At 43.1% G+C, this 14,896-nt stretch overlaps 1 protein-coding gene across 1 annotated transcript in view; it reads left to right on the top strand.

Annotated features, from left to right (window-relative positions):
- VWF (von Willebrand factor) overlaps positions 1 to 14,896 on the top strand; it is a 195,543-nt gene that overhangs the window by 13,333 nt on the left and 167,314 nt on the right. The window contains exon 6 of the mRNA XM_060684131.2: positions 5,886 to 6,010. Within this exon, the coding sequence (XP_060540114.2) occupies positions 5,886 to 6,010 (125 nt within the window). The remainder of the gene's footprint in view (positions 1 to 5,885; positions 6,011 to 14,896) is intronic.

Genomic DNA, 14,896 nt, shown 5'->3' on the forward strand with positions numbered 1-14,896 from the left:
GAAAAGACTGGCCTGCCATCTGTCAGAAATGGTGTAGGGCCGTGATGGCGAACCTATGGCATGCGTGCTACAGGTGGCACCTGTAGCCATATCAGTGGGCACCGCAGCTCAGCTCTGGTGCGCATGCCATCTGATTTTCGGGCCTTCTGAGCCCACCAGAAGTAGGGAAACAGGCTGTTTCCTGCCTCCAAAGGGCCTGGGGTGGGTGGGGGAGGCCTGTTTTTCTTTCTCACCTGGATCCAGATCATCTCTATGCATCTGGGGAGGGCGAAAACAGCCTTCCCCACCCCTTCGGAGATCCTCCGGAGGCCTGAAATGGCCCGCATAGAATTATGGGTGTGGGCACACACGCGTGTCAACCTCCCCCACCCCCACTTCCTGGCACGCGATGGCAAAAAGGTTAGCCATCACTGGTGTAGGGTCTTCTGCTTGGGCAGGGGGTTGGACTAGATGACCTAAAAGTCCCCTTCCAACTCTGTTAATCTGTTAAAGATATTGCTTGGAATTCTCAGCCTGGTTTCTGCTGATCACTGAGTGGCTATAAAAATGTCTCCTGATCAGCTCCTTCATTGTCTGTCTCTGAATAGATTCTCTTACAGGGAGTTCAATCTTTCAAGCCCATTTTCCTCAAAGTTAGCAGGATTTTTTTTTTTTTCAATCTCTTTCTTTTTGGGAGAAACTACACAGGGCCCTCTGATCCAGATCGGGAGCTGCGTGCTCACAGCCTTGTTATTTTCAACTGGGGAAATTGCAATTAGTAATGCAAAGCCGAAAATGTTGTTTACTGCAAACAGCTGCTGGAAGGCGTATGGAAGGAAATGAGTGGCCTTCTAGGGAAAGTTTTGCAACCTTGGTGCAGCCGTGACAGGAGTTGGGTTTGAGCCCGCCACAAAAGTTGCCTTTAAACATCTGGTAACCTCTATTTAGGGACGCGGTGGCTCAGTGGCTAAGATGCTGAGCTCGACGATTGAAAGGCAGTTCGGCGGTTCGAATCCCTAGTGCTGCGTAACGGTGTGAGCTCCTGTGACTTGTCCCAGCTTCTACCAACCTTGCAGTTCGAAAGCACGTAAAAAATGCCAGTAGAAAAATAGGGACCACCTTTGGTGGGAAGGTAACAGCGTTCCGTGCTCCTTCGGCGTCGAGTCATGCCGGCCACATGACCACGGAGACGTCTTCGGACAACGCTGGTTCTTCTGGCTTTGAAATGGAGATGAACACCGTCCCCTAGAGTTGGGAACGACGAGCACCTATGTGCGAGGGGAACCTTTACCTTAACCTCTACTTTAGGTATGGCTGTACAAAGTTTAAGAATTTTAACGTATCTGATTAAGGCTGCAGGGCAGCTGCGCAGAAAAAAAACTTGCTGGAATGAAACAATTGCGCAATTTGAAATCTTTTGAAAAAGGGTCAATACGTTAACAGCCAAATGCGAAAGGTCTCTTCTTGTTGTTTTTGACTGATTTTATTCCAGCTCAGATGATTCATTTTACCTGAGAAACATTTCTTTTTTTATTTTATTTTTTATTTTTATTTTTTTAAAAAAACACCACATGGAATGTTGACTCAGTTTAAGAGGGCTGTATCCCATGATTAGGAAATTTTCAAAACGGTTCCAAAGAAAAAAAAGAAAAGCAAGAAAGGACACACAAATTACAACAGTTACAACACACAAGTTACAACAGTTCGTTTAATGACCGTTCAAAGTGACGATGACACTGAAAAAAGTGACTTATGACTCTTTTTTCACACTTACGACCATTGCAGCATCCCCCATGATCAAAATCCGGGCGCTTGGCAATTGAGCCTTGGTAGTACAGTGGTCTAAAGCACCCTGTTATTAAGATCAGCTGCCTGCAATTACTGTAAGTTCGAATCTCACCAGGCTCAAGGTTGACTCAGCCTTCCATCCTTTCTAAGGTAGGTGAAATGAGGACCCAGATTGTGGGGGCAATAAACTGACTTTGTATAAATATACAAAAGGATGAAGGCTATTGCTTAACGCATTGTAAGCCACTCTGAGTCTCCGGAGAAGGGCGGCATATAAATCAAATAAATAAAAAAGAAAATTGGTTCATATATTTATGACGGCTGCAGAGTCTCTTGTTCCTCCTGGAATGCAGCCCCTCCCTCCTGGAAAGCCACAAAAAGTGAGAATCAGGACAAACTGGTTAAGGCCACTCCCCTCATCTACTTCCTGCCATTTGCTTCAATGGTGGAAGACGCAAAGACGGGAGGCAGGCAGTCTCCAGCAATGTTTGAAAGAGGAGAACTATTTGAATATTCCCTCCCCCAGGAGTCCTGAACTTCAGAGACTCAGTTTTCAAAAAAAAAAAAACAAGGAGCCCTCATTGGATGTCTCTTGGGACCTTCCTCACAGAGGTGGTATTCAGCCGGTTCGGACCGATTTGCCCGAACCGGTAGCGGAAATCGCAAGTGGGCTCACCCACCTGCCCCGGCTCCAAGTCATGCTATTTAGCCACATTTTCGAGGCTGGCCACATGTGTGGAAAGCCGGGCGCAAGCACGGACAGTACACGCATGCATGGACAGTGCACGCATGCACGGACAGCACCCGCGCACACGGACAACACACATGCATGTGAAGCAAGCACCCGCATGTGCGACAAACCAGTGGTAAAGTTAAGTGAAACCCACCCCTGCTTCCTCAATGCCCTTAGAAGATTTGTCCCATCTGACTTCAATTTTGGAATCCTTGGTGCTCTCTCTGAGCTTGTTGCTTTCTTGCGTTTCATCACCCAACTAGGTTGATGAAACATCTGCACCAAAACAACAAGCTCAACAAACCCAACTAGGTTGATGAAACATCTGCAAGAAAACAACAAGCTCAGTGAGAGCACCAAGGAGTCCAAAATTGAAGTCGGGTTGAACTAAGTTGGGTGATGAAACATCGGCAAGAAAACGGACAATCTCAGGGAGCAATCCAGGATCTCACAACTCAACCCTGAGCCGCAAATATTCTCTATTATCGAGGCTTCAATTTTATTCCTTATTCTTTTGGTTTAAAAAAAGAGGATATGAGCACGGTGGCCACCACAGCATCTGAATTAGCTTTGTTTCTGAAAATGCTTCTGGATTCAAATAATAAAGGATGTTGGCAGATCAGGGTTTTGTCTGGAAGGCTGCCAGCGTTGCCAGCAAAAATAGAGGGACATTCTGGGTCTGGAGAGGGATGCAAATGTAACCCTCAACCTTTAGTTGGGAATTGCTGCTCATTGTGAGAATTATTGTGTGAATAGTCTTTGGGTGTGAATGCTCTAGAAAATCCGTATTTGCCCCCAGGTGCTAAAAGGTGGTGACTCTGTATGTTTTCCTCTTGAAGATCTGAATCATTTTTCTGGTTTTTCTTCTTGGAAGGAAGGTCAGTGAATGAGCATTGAATAATACGCTGGTATTATTTTTAGGAAGGAAATTTCCACTTTGCTTTCTCATGGGAAAAAAAAAATACCCTGCGTAAAACGTATTTGAAGCTTAATTGTTCTTCTTCTTCTTCTTCTTTTTTAAAAGATAATTCAGTAATTGCAGTATTTTTCCATGTCTGTGATCAGATAGCAAGAAAGGCAGGAACTAAATTCACAATCCGCTTCTTCTTCTTCTTCTTCTTCTTCTTCTTCTTCTTCTTCTTCTTCTTCTTCTTCTTCTTCTTCTTCTTCTTCTTCTTCTTCTTCTTCTTCTTCTTCTTCTTCTTTTAAGCCAGTTCTTCCGTTTTAAAAAATGGTTTGTGTTTCTGAGGTTGTCACTACAGGTAGTCCTTGATTTATGACCCCAATTGAGCCCGACATTTCTGTCGCTAAGAGAAACATTTGTTAGGGGAATTTTGCCCCATTTTACGAACTTTCTTCCCACAAGTGTTCAGCGAATCGCTGCGGTTGTTAAGTTAGTCACACGGTTGTTAAGTGAATCTGGCCTCCCCCGTTGACTTGGCTTGTCAGAAGGTCGCAAAAGTGGATCGCATGACCCAGAGACACTGCAACCGTCACAAATATGAGTTGGTTGCCAAGTGTTCTGATTTTGATCACATGACCATGGGGATGCCGCAACAGTTGTAAGTGTGAAAAATGGTCATAAGTTACCGTATTTTTCGGAGTATAAGATGCTCCGGATTATAAAACGCACCTACCTTTTTTGGTGAGGAAAACAAGAAAAAGAAATCTGCCTCTGCCTCCCAGCAATTTGCCTCCTTGCAGCAAACAGCAAACAGCCTGTTTCAGTTTCAGTTTCATTTTCAGCACAGCCTGATTAGCACAAGAAAAAGAAATCTGCCTCTGCCTCCCAGCAATTTGCCTCCTTGCAGCAAACAGCCTGCTTTACTTTCATTTTCGTTTTCAGCATAGCTTGATTAGCCCAAGGGAAAAAAATCTGCCTCCCAGCAATTTACCTCCTTGCAGCAAGCAGCAGAGGCTCGCACAGCAATAGGCCATGGCAATCCCTGCAGCCTGAAACTGCTGAGAGTTGGGATCCAATGGACAATCAACTTGTGCTAATTAGGCTGTGCTGAAGCTGAAATGGGCTGTTTCTTCTTGCTGCTTGCTACAAGGAGGTAAACTGCTGGGAGGCAGAGGCCAAAGGGTGGGGGCCAGTGGGTCGGCGGGGCTACATTTGGTGTATAAGATGCACCCAAATTTTCATCCCCTTTTTTTTGAGGGGGGGAAAGGTGCCTCTTATACTCTGAAAAATATGGTACTTTTTCAGAACCGTTGTAACTTTGAATGGTTGCTATATGAACCTTTGAAAATCGAGGACTACCTGTATTTGAAGTTTCTGTCTTGCCAATGCCTTTAGGGAGCGTCTGATGCTCTTATAGTGCCATCTCTCCTTCAGACAGGATTTCCACGCTTGGGGTATAAGGTAGGATGAGATGGGCGGCAAATCAATTTCATAATGAATAATAAACAAACAAACCTTGGTCAATGGAAGATGTGTGGACTTCAACTCCCAGAGTTCCCCAGCCAGCTAGGAATTCTGGGAGTTGAAGTCCACACATCTTCCAGTGACCAAAGGTTGGGAAACATTGTTCTGGGAGACAGGGTGTGTTTGTGAGAGAGTCTTATTCCAAAGACTTTGTACCTTGCAGGCTGATGTAATGGGGGCTGTGCACTCACAAATAAATCAGTAAATTTTCCCTCTGGCCTGAGCTGCACAACTTTCCTTTATACAGTTAGAAACTGAAGCCAGCTCATGAATTATTTTTCTGAGTATCTTATGCAATTAGAAAGGTTTTTTAGAAATGCAAGAGCCCAGAGTGATTTTTGAGGTTTGATCCATTTGAGAAAATAGCTTTTAAAGAGAACAATAAGCTTTGGGTGCTGGGTTACAATCAGTGGTGAAATCCAAATTTTTCTACTACCAGTTCTGTGGGCGTGGCTTGATGGGCATGGTTTGGTGGGCGTGGCAGGGGAAGGATACTGCAAAATCCCCATTCCCACCTGACTCCAGGAGGAAGGATCATGCAAAATCTCCATTCCAAATCCCACTCCTGGGGGAAGGCTATTGCAAAATCTCCATTCCTACCCCACTCCAGGGGAAGGATACTGCAAAATCCCCACTCTTGGGGGAAAGATACTGCAAAATCCCCATTCTCTCCCCACTCCTGGGGGAAGGATATTGCAAAATCCCCATTCCCACCCCACTCCTGGGGAAAGATACTGCAAAATCCCCATTTCCTCCCCACTCTGGGACCAGCCAGAGGAGGCATTTGCCGGTTCTCCGAACTACTCAAAATTTCCGCTACTGGTTCTCCAGAACCTGTTGGATTTCATCTCTAGTTACAATGCAGAGCCTTCCGTAACCCATTAAAAGTGTGTATTAACAAGGGAATTCTAATCAGATTATCCCATAATGTTGCCTTTTCTCTCCTGTCCATTTCAGGGATATTGGAAGAGAACAGCTACAGTTTTGCGAACTCCTGGGCGATGAGTAACCAGCAGAAGAAATGCCAGCGAGTAATGCCTCCGAGCTACACATGCAACATTTCCTCAGATGCTGCAGAAAAGGTTTGTGTGTAGCAGTGTGAGACTCAGGGTCCTCCCCCCCTTTTTTTTTGTCGAGTACATATTAGATAATATATATAAATATAAGCATGAATTGAATATGTAAAATGAGTACAATTAAAGGGAACATTAGGACAGGGACGGTAGGCACGCTAGTGCAATTATGCATGCCCCTTACAGACCTCTTAGGAATAGGCTGAGGTCAATAGTAGACAGTTTTAGGTTAAAATTTTGGAGGTTTTGGGATGAGACTACAGAGTCTGGTAGTGCATTCCAGGCATTAACAACTCTGTTACTGAAGTCATATTTTCTGCAATCGAGTTTGGAGCGGTTCACTTTAAGTTTGTATCTATTGTGTGCTCGTGTATTATTGTGGTTGAAGCTGAAGTAGTCACTGACAGGTAGGACGTTGTAGCAGATGATTTTATGAGCTACGCTTAGGTCATACCGAAGGCGGCATAGTTCTAAATTTTCTAAACCCAGAATTTCAAGTCTGGTGGCATAAGGTATTTTGTTGCGAGCAGAGGCGTGGAGGACTCTTCTTGTGAAATATTTCTGGTCACGCTCAATTGTATTTTGTATATTGAAATTAGAACAGGGAGGGTGTTGTGGTCCGTTGGCAGCCTGCCGAGCTGGCAGCGGAGTCGGACAGCAATGAGGCTGAGGAAGAACAGGGGCCAGTCCTGGAGGCTGGGGAAGGCCCGGATGAGGGCTCTGCATCGGAGGCAGAAATGGGGCCAGGGCCATCGGGGAGTGATGTGCAGACTTCGGAGCCTCCAGAGGCTGACAGTAGAGAGGCAGAGGAACAGAAGGAGCCTGTTCCTACTGCACGTATGAGAAGAGCTGCCAGAAGACAGGAACAGATAAAGCAGAGAGGGCAACTCAGGAGTAGGGCCAGGAGATGATTGGCTCCTCCCATAAGTCTTAAAAGACCAGCAACAGTTTTTGGCCTCTTTGCTGGAAAACAACCGTTGAGAGAATTGCTTCTTGTTTCACTGTATTCATTTCTCGTCGGCGTCTTCTGCTTCTGAACTTTTGCCAAGAAAAGCCTTTGCCAGTTTGCCTAATTATACCAAGGTCGGCGATAAACTGTGGAATGGTGTTTTGAAGAATTTGCTTTAATTTAGTTTGGACGACGCTGAGAATGAGTTAATTCTCAGCTGTTCTAATAAAGTCTGTTTGTTTTCGAACTGTTTGCATTTAATACTAACTACTGGGTCACAACAGGGAGGGTAGGAGTGGGAAAACCTCCAGAAGATTTCAAAACAGGTAGTCCTTGGTTTACAACAGTTCGTTCAGTGACCGTTCGAAGTTTCAACGGCACTGAAAAAAAAAGACTTTGGGTAAATAGTGCATTGATTCAGGGACATTCTGATTGGCTGTCCTTCTGGGTCTTCTGGGGTCAGATTGACAATTCTATATTTTGGGGAACGGGGTATTTCCCCGCTTGTAAATGCAAGGCAAACGCCCTCCAGGGATCAATAACTAGGAGAGATTTGCAAGAAAGAGGAGCCGAAAGTGGTGTGATCATCACAGACTTTATTAAATGCAAATACTTGCAGGAATAAACCTGCAGTGCTCCTGGGAATAGACACTGGGGATGTATGCCATGTTCTGCCATGGCATGTTGGTGCCAGCGGGCAGGATTTAAAGCTTTAATACCCAACACACTGAGCATTGATTAATCATGGGTGAAAAGCAAACAATTAAAAATGTAAGAGTAACTAACTTATAAGCTTATACAAGGCCTTCCTTGTGAACTCCTCAGCGTCTCTGCACCTGGCCTTAATTCCATGGATGTTCTCAGGCTGTGATAAGCACTTCATAGATGATAGAGATAGATAGATAGATAGATAGATAGATAGATAGATAGATAGATAGATAGATAGACAGACAGACAGACAGACAGACAGACAGACAGACAGTGAGATAAATAGTGAGAGTGAGATAGATAGATGATAGATACGATAGATAGATAGATAGATAGATAGATAGATAGATAGATAGATAGATAGATAGATACAGTAGATAGATAGATAGATAGATAGATAGATAGATAGATAGATAGATAGATAGATGAATAGATGGATAGACAGACAGTGAGATAAATAGTGAGAGTGAGATAGATAGATGATAGATACGATAGATAGATAGATAGATAGATAGATAGATAGATAGATAGATAGATACAGTAGATAGATAGATAGATAGATAGATAGATAGATAGATAGATAGATAGATAGATGAATAGATGGATAGACAGACAGTGAGATAAATAGTGAGAGTGAGATAGATAGATGATAGATACGATAGATAGATAGATAGATAGATAGATAGATAGATAGATAGATAGATACATAGATAGATAGATAGATAGATAGATAGATAGATAGATAGATAGACAGATAGACAGACAGACGTGGGTTAATGGGTGGGTGGGTGGGTGGATGGATGGGTGGATGGATGGACAAAAAACAAATAGACAGACAGACAGACAGTTAGACAGATAGTGAGATACTGCATATAATTACAGGTTGTCCTCATTTTATGACCATAATTAAGCCCCATTTTCTGTTGTTAAAAAAGACAGTCATTAAGTGAGTTTTGGCCTATTTTATGACCTTTCTTGCCAGAATTGATAGGTGAATCACTGCAGTTGTTAAGTTAGCAACATGATTGTTACATGATTCGATTCGATTCGATTCGATTCGAATGGAATGGAATGGAATGGAATGGAATGGAATGGAATGGAATGGAATAGAATAGAAAATATGGAATTGGACTGGACTAGACTAGACTAGACTAGATGAATAGAATAGAATAGAACAGAACAGAATAGAATAGAATAAAAAATATGGAATTGGACTGGACTGGACTGGACTGGACTGGACTGGACTGGACTGGACTGGACTAGACTAGACTAGACGAATAGAATAGAATAGAATAGAACAGAACAGAACAGAACAGAACAGAACAGAACAGAATAGAAAATATGGAATTGGACTGGACTAGAACAAAACAGAACAGAACAGAATAGAATAGAATAAAACTTTATTGTCACTTTAAATGTACACTCATCAGCATACATTAAAATGAAATTTTGTTGCGTTCAGCTGTCAAACAATAACCATTAGGACAGCTAGAAGCATTTCCCCTTCTCCTTCTTAATAGAGGTCCATGTAGTTTCCTTGTATTCTATAGAATAGAATAGAATAGAATAGAATAGAATAGAATAGAATAGAATAGAATAGAATAGAATAGAATAGAATAGAATAGAAGTTGGAAGGGACCTTGGAGGTCTTCTAGTCTAACCTCCTGCTTAGGGAGTAAACCCTACATCGCTTCAGAGAAATGGTTATCCAACATCTTCTTAAAAACTTCCAATGTTGGAGCATCCACAACTTCTGGAGGCAAGTTGTTCCACTGATTAATTGTTCTGTCAGGAAATTTCTCCTTAGTTCTAAGTTGCTTTTCTCCTTGATTAGTTTCCACTTCTTGTCCTGCCCTCAGGTGCTTTGGAGAATAGCTTGACTCTCTTTTCTTTGTGGCAGCCCCTGAGATATTGGAACACTGCTATCATGTCTCCCCTGGTCCTTCTCTTCATCAAACTAGACATACCCAGTTCCTGCAACCGTTCTTCATATGTTTTATCCTCCAGTCCCCTCATCATCTTTGTTGCTCTTCTCTGCACTCTTTCTAGAGTCTCCACATCTTTTTTACGTCGTGGCGACCAAAACTGAATGCAGGATTCCAAGTGTCGCTTCCAATTTAATGAAAGCCTCACTTGGCCACAGAAATCTAGGCCTCAATTATGGTTCATGAGTCGAGGACTGTGAGAGACCCACCTTAAGAACGGCAGGAGGTGCTCAATCTAAAACTTGCCTTCCCCTCCACCTAAAAAAGCAGCACAAATGATAAAGAATCCTCCTCCCCCCAAGAAAAACCCTAGCGAGAAAATGCTGAAGAAGAGAAGTTCTCTGAATTCTGCACATGCAGAAGACATTACGGCATTGTCCGACATATACAGTATTTGCTGATAAAAGCAGAACATTGTTCTATTAATAGGGCCCTGGCAATGCATTCTTCTGTTGAAGAATTTCGTTTTCCACAAAGAAAAAGACTTTTCTTTGTTTGCTAATTTCAGCCTTGGCAACGCAGGGTTGCTCCTACCACGGCTTGTTTCAGGCTGCCACAGTCAGCTGCTGTGATCAGGGCACAATAGCTCCTGGTTCAGGCCAAGGAATTTATCTTCTCATTTCTCATCCCCTGCAGGCCCCCCCAATGCAGAGGAGGCGTATTTCAGAAGATCTTCCGTGCTCTTGCGCTGACTTAGAACATAAAATAACAGGATTGGAAGGGACCCTTGGAGGTCTTCTAGTCCAACCCCCTGCCCAGGCAGAAAACCCTGTACTATTTCAGGCAAATGGTTGTCCAATCTCTTAGTAAAGTGTTGGAGCATTTACAACTTCTGGAGGCAAGCTGTTCCACTGATCAATTGTTCTCACTGTCAGGAAATTTCTCCTTAGTTCTAAGTTGCTTCTCTCCTGGATTAGTTTCCACCCATTGCTTCTTGTTCTGCCCTCAGGTGCTTTGGAGAATAGCTTGACTCCCTCTTCTTTGTGCCAACCCCTCAAATATCGGAACACTGCTATTACGTCACCTGTAGTCCTTCTTTTCATTAAACTAGACATACCCAGTTCCTGCAACCGTTCTTCATATGTTTCATCCTCCAGTCCCCTAATGATCTTTGTTGCTCTTCTCTGCACTCTTTCTAGAGTCTCCACATCTTTTTTACATCGTGGCGACCAAAACTGGATGCCGTATTCCAAGTGTGGCCTTACCAAGGCATGATAAAGCGGTATTAACACTTCACGTGATCTTGATTCTATCCTTCTGTTTATGCAGCCTAGAACTGTGTTGGCTTTTGTGGCAGCTGCAGCACATTGCTGGCTCATATTTAAATGGTTGTCCACTACGACTCCAAGATCCCCCTCACAGTTACTACTGTTGAGCTAGTTACCACCTATACCCGTGATGGCGAACCTATGGCACGCGTGCCACAGGTGGCACGCAAAGCCCTCTCTGCGGGTTCGTGAGCTGGCCCCCAACTCAGCTCCAGCCTGCATGCGTGGGCGCCTCCCGCTGGCCAGCTGGTTTTCGGGTCTCTGCCATGCATGTGTGGGGCGTCATGAATGCTGTGTAAATGTTGTTTATCTCTGCGCGCCTGCTGATGGCTGATTTGTCTAAGGGCCAAGTTTCCACAAATTCCTTATCCTTTTTGGATTTAGCTTAGTCTGCTCATAGTTGACCAGTTTAAATGATGATTGAGCCCGTCCATGTGCTGTGAGATTAAGGAGTTTTCATCATGCCTCTGACTGCTAGTTGGTTGTCATGGATGCACTCTGCTAGTTTTCTGTGTGTCTGTCCTACATACTGTGTGTCTGCCCCCCACGGAGAGGGTTCGCAACTTAGGCGTCCTCTTGGACTCACGGCTGTCTTTAGAAGAACACTTGACGGCTGTGGCCGGGAGGTCTTTTTATCAGGTTCGCCTGATTCGCCAGTTGCGTCCCTTTCTGGATCGGGACTCGTTAAATACAGTCACTCATGCCCTCGTCACTTCACGCCTGGACTACTGTAATGCTCTCTACATGGGGCTCCCCTTGAGGAGCATCCGGAGGCTCCAGCTGGTCCAGAATGTGGCCATGCGGGTAGTTATGGGAGCAGCATGGCGCTCCCATGTGGCTCCCCTCCTGCGCGAGCTGCACTGGCTCCCTGTGGTCTTCCGGGTGCGCTTCAAGGTCTTAGTTACCACCTTTAGAGCGCTCCATGGCTTAGGACCGGGGTACTTACGAGACCGCCTTCTGCCACCAATAGCCTCTCACCGCCCAGTACGCTCCCATAGAGAGGGGCTTCTCAGGGTGCCGTCAGCCAAACAGTGTTGACTGGCAGCCCCCAGGGGGAGAGCCTTCTCTGTGAGGGCACCCACCATCTGGAACGAGCTCCCCCCAGAGATACAGACGATCCCGGATCTGCGCACTTTCCGCCGTGCCCTCAAAACATTCCTGTTTCAGCAGGCCGGTCTGGCCTAACTTTCCCTTTATATTGCTTTTGATTTTGTTTTAAACTGGGATGTCTTGAATTATCTAGGACCAGAGTGTTTAGTATATTTTAATTGGTTTTTTTAACGTTTTACATGTATTTTTATCTTTCGCTGTTCACCGCCCTGAGTCCCTCAGGAATAGGGTGGTATATAAATTTAATAAATAAATAAATAAATACTGGCTGTTAGTCCTGATTTACTCCCTGGACTACTGGGTCTTTTGGTTTACTTAAGATGTTTTGGAGAACTTCAAAGGGTTTGTGCATCTTGGTTGGTTTGTGAGACCTTCTTCCTTACTAAGATAGTCTCTTAAGTGCCCTCTTATATTAGGATTCCTGAAATGATGGTAGGAATTCATCCACAAAATCATTTTGCGGGATGGGCTGATATGTCTTCACCAAAGAGACAATTTCAATCCATGGTTGCAGGCCCGACATACTTCTGATTATGGTCTTGCATCCAGTGGTGATATTCAGCTGGTTCTATCCGGTTCGGGCAAACTGGTAGCAGTGGCTGCGGGAGGCTCCACTCACCCGCCCGGACATCATCACATCCCGTTTTAGATGCTCTGCGCATGCACGGAGCTCACATTTGCAAACTGGTACCTGCTTACATCGGTAATTTATTTATTTTTAAAATTTATAAACTGCCCTTCAAGGTAACTGGAATTTCTTTTTTAAGCCACTTTGTTGGTTTAAGGAAATACCGTATTTTTCGGAGTATAAGACATACCTTTCCCCCCCCCCAAAAAGAGGGTAAAAATCTGGGTGCATCTTATTTATTTATTTATTTATTTTCTTTTAATTTGTATACCGCCTTTCTCCAGCAGGACTCAGGGCGGTCAACAGCCAGAATAAAACAGAACATGCAAAATTTAAAAACAGTTTAAAAAATAATTAAATATTTTTGGCCACAATTTAAAACAACCCAATTAAAATCAATTAAATGTAACCGAAACAGTGGGATCAAGCCAGCCCGGCTATACTCCGAATGTAGCCCTGCCCAGCCTCGCAAACGGAGATTTCAGAGGCTGAAAGAAGCCTCTGAAAGAAGCTTCAGAAAAAAAGCCTCAGAAACGAAGCTTCAGAAAAAAAAGAGCCTCCAAAAGGCTTTTATCTAAAATAATATGGCAAGCAACAAAAGAAGAATCTGTAAAGGTTCTAACCAAACTATGCTAACAAATCTGGAGAATGACACCATAACCAACAGATCAGAAGAGGTTAATCTATATACCAATACCAAAGAAAGGAGTACAGATAGTCCTTCAGAATAAAAGCCTTTGAAAGAAGCTTCAGAAAAAAAGGCTTTTTTTCTGAAGCTCTTGTTTCGGAGGCTTTCAGAGGCAGAAAAAAAAATGTTTTTTTTCTGAAATGGAGTTTCAGAAGTTTCAAAGGCAGGAAAAAAAAGCAAGGCACAGAGCTCACAACCAACGAACCTGTTGTTAAAATTCACCTCTGGAAACAGCTGATTGGGGGTATTCCGGGAGGCCGATCCACCCACCAATCAGCTTTTTGCTTATTTTCCTCCCCAAAAAGTAAGGTGCATCTTATACTCCGGTGCATCTTATACTCCGAAAAATATGGTAGCTCATTAGATTTGCCTTTCCACTGGCTTATTGGCTTTTTGTCATTTGATATAATAACCTTTGCACTTAGTTTTCTTGACATACAGCTTGGAGGTAGGCATTTCTTTCAAAACAAGGACAAAGTTAGTTTCATCCTTTGACAACATTGGAAAAAAAAAAATCACCACCCCATAATGCTTATCACTTCAAAGCCAACAGCATCGATATTCCGTATTGTAACTCTCCATTGTTCTACAACAGAGCCTGCGATGTAGAGGATTAAATTTTTAGAAACAAATCGCAAATATTTACATTCTTTTGAACATACAAATGAAACCAAAAGGTTGATCGTGTTCAAGCTTGAAGCTTTAGTAAGCCTTTTTATAACATCCTCTCTCATTTTAGTCTTCAGAACTTCAACTTTTGACCTGGAAAATTTAGGGCTTAAAATGAGCTCTTTGTAGATAGTTAGAATTGAAATATTTCTAAAAGGTAATATACTGTTAGTTTTGGATCAAAGATGTAACTCATGCCAGTGTTTCATTCTTTGATATTTTATTCCACAGGAACTGTGTTTCTTTATTTCTGCTTAAACAAGTATTTATTTAAGGAAGGCTTGTGAGCTATATGAATTTGCTTCCTCCCTCGTACTGGAGACAGACGTAGCTTTTTAGAACAGTAGAATTTATTATTCATTTATTTTGACCGACTGCATTTGAACGACATCTAGCAAAAATAAGGATTAAAAAATCGTGGAAAACAACAGAAAAAGCATAAAACAACATCAGTCCTCATAGCTCAAGGCAACAATACAAGAAATACTCTTTTCCCTGAACCAGGTTGTCATTTCTCTCTTGTGTATTTGTGAGATAAATTGCGGTTTGTATTTGTGGAAGCAAATTAACTCTTTGGGTGTAACAATTGCCTTTTTTGTTGTTGTTGGTTATTGTTTTTAAAAGATCACCTAGTCTGGTTCTTGTAATCCAAGTATTTTTTTAATTTGTTTATCAAAGTATAAAATACAGGAATACAAAGAAAAATGAAAATAAAGGAAAAACAGAGGGGGAAAGGGGGAAGAGGGAAAAGTGTAGGGGAAAGGGGGAAAGGAGAAGAAAAGTATTGACTCCTTTTGGCACAGTAGAATAAGGTAATAACATAGAACCAGGAGTGGGCTTCAAAAATTTTAGCAAGGGGTTCTCTGCCTGGTTGCTGGGTGGGCATGGCC

Source organism: Pantherophis guttatus, chromosome 7 (assembly GCF_059756535.1).
Source record: "Pantherophis guttatus breed Tessera chromosome 7, ASM5975653v1, whole genome shotgun sequence".
In the NCBI taxonomy this organism is placed as follows: domain Eukaryota; kingdom Metazoa; phylum Chordata; class Lepidosauria; order Squamata; family Colubridae; genus Pantherophis; species Pantherophis guttatus.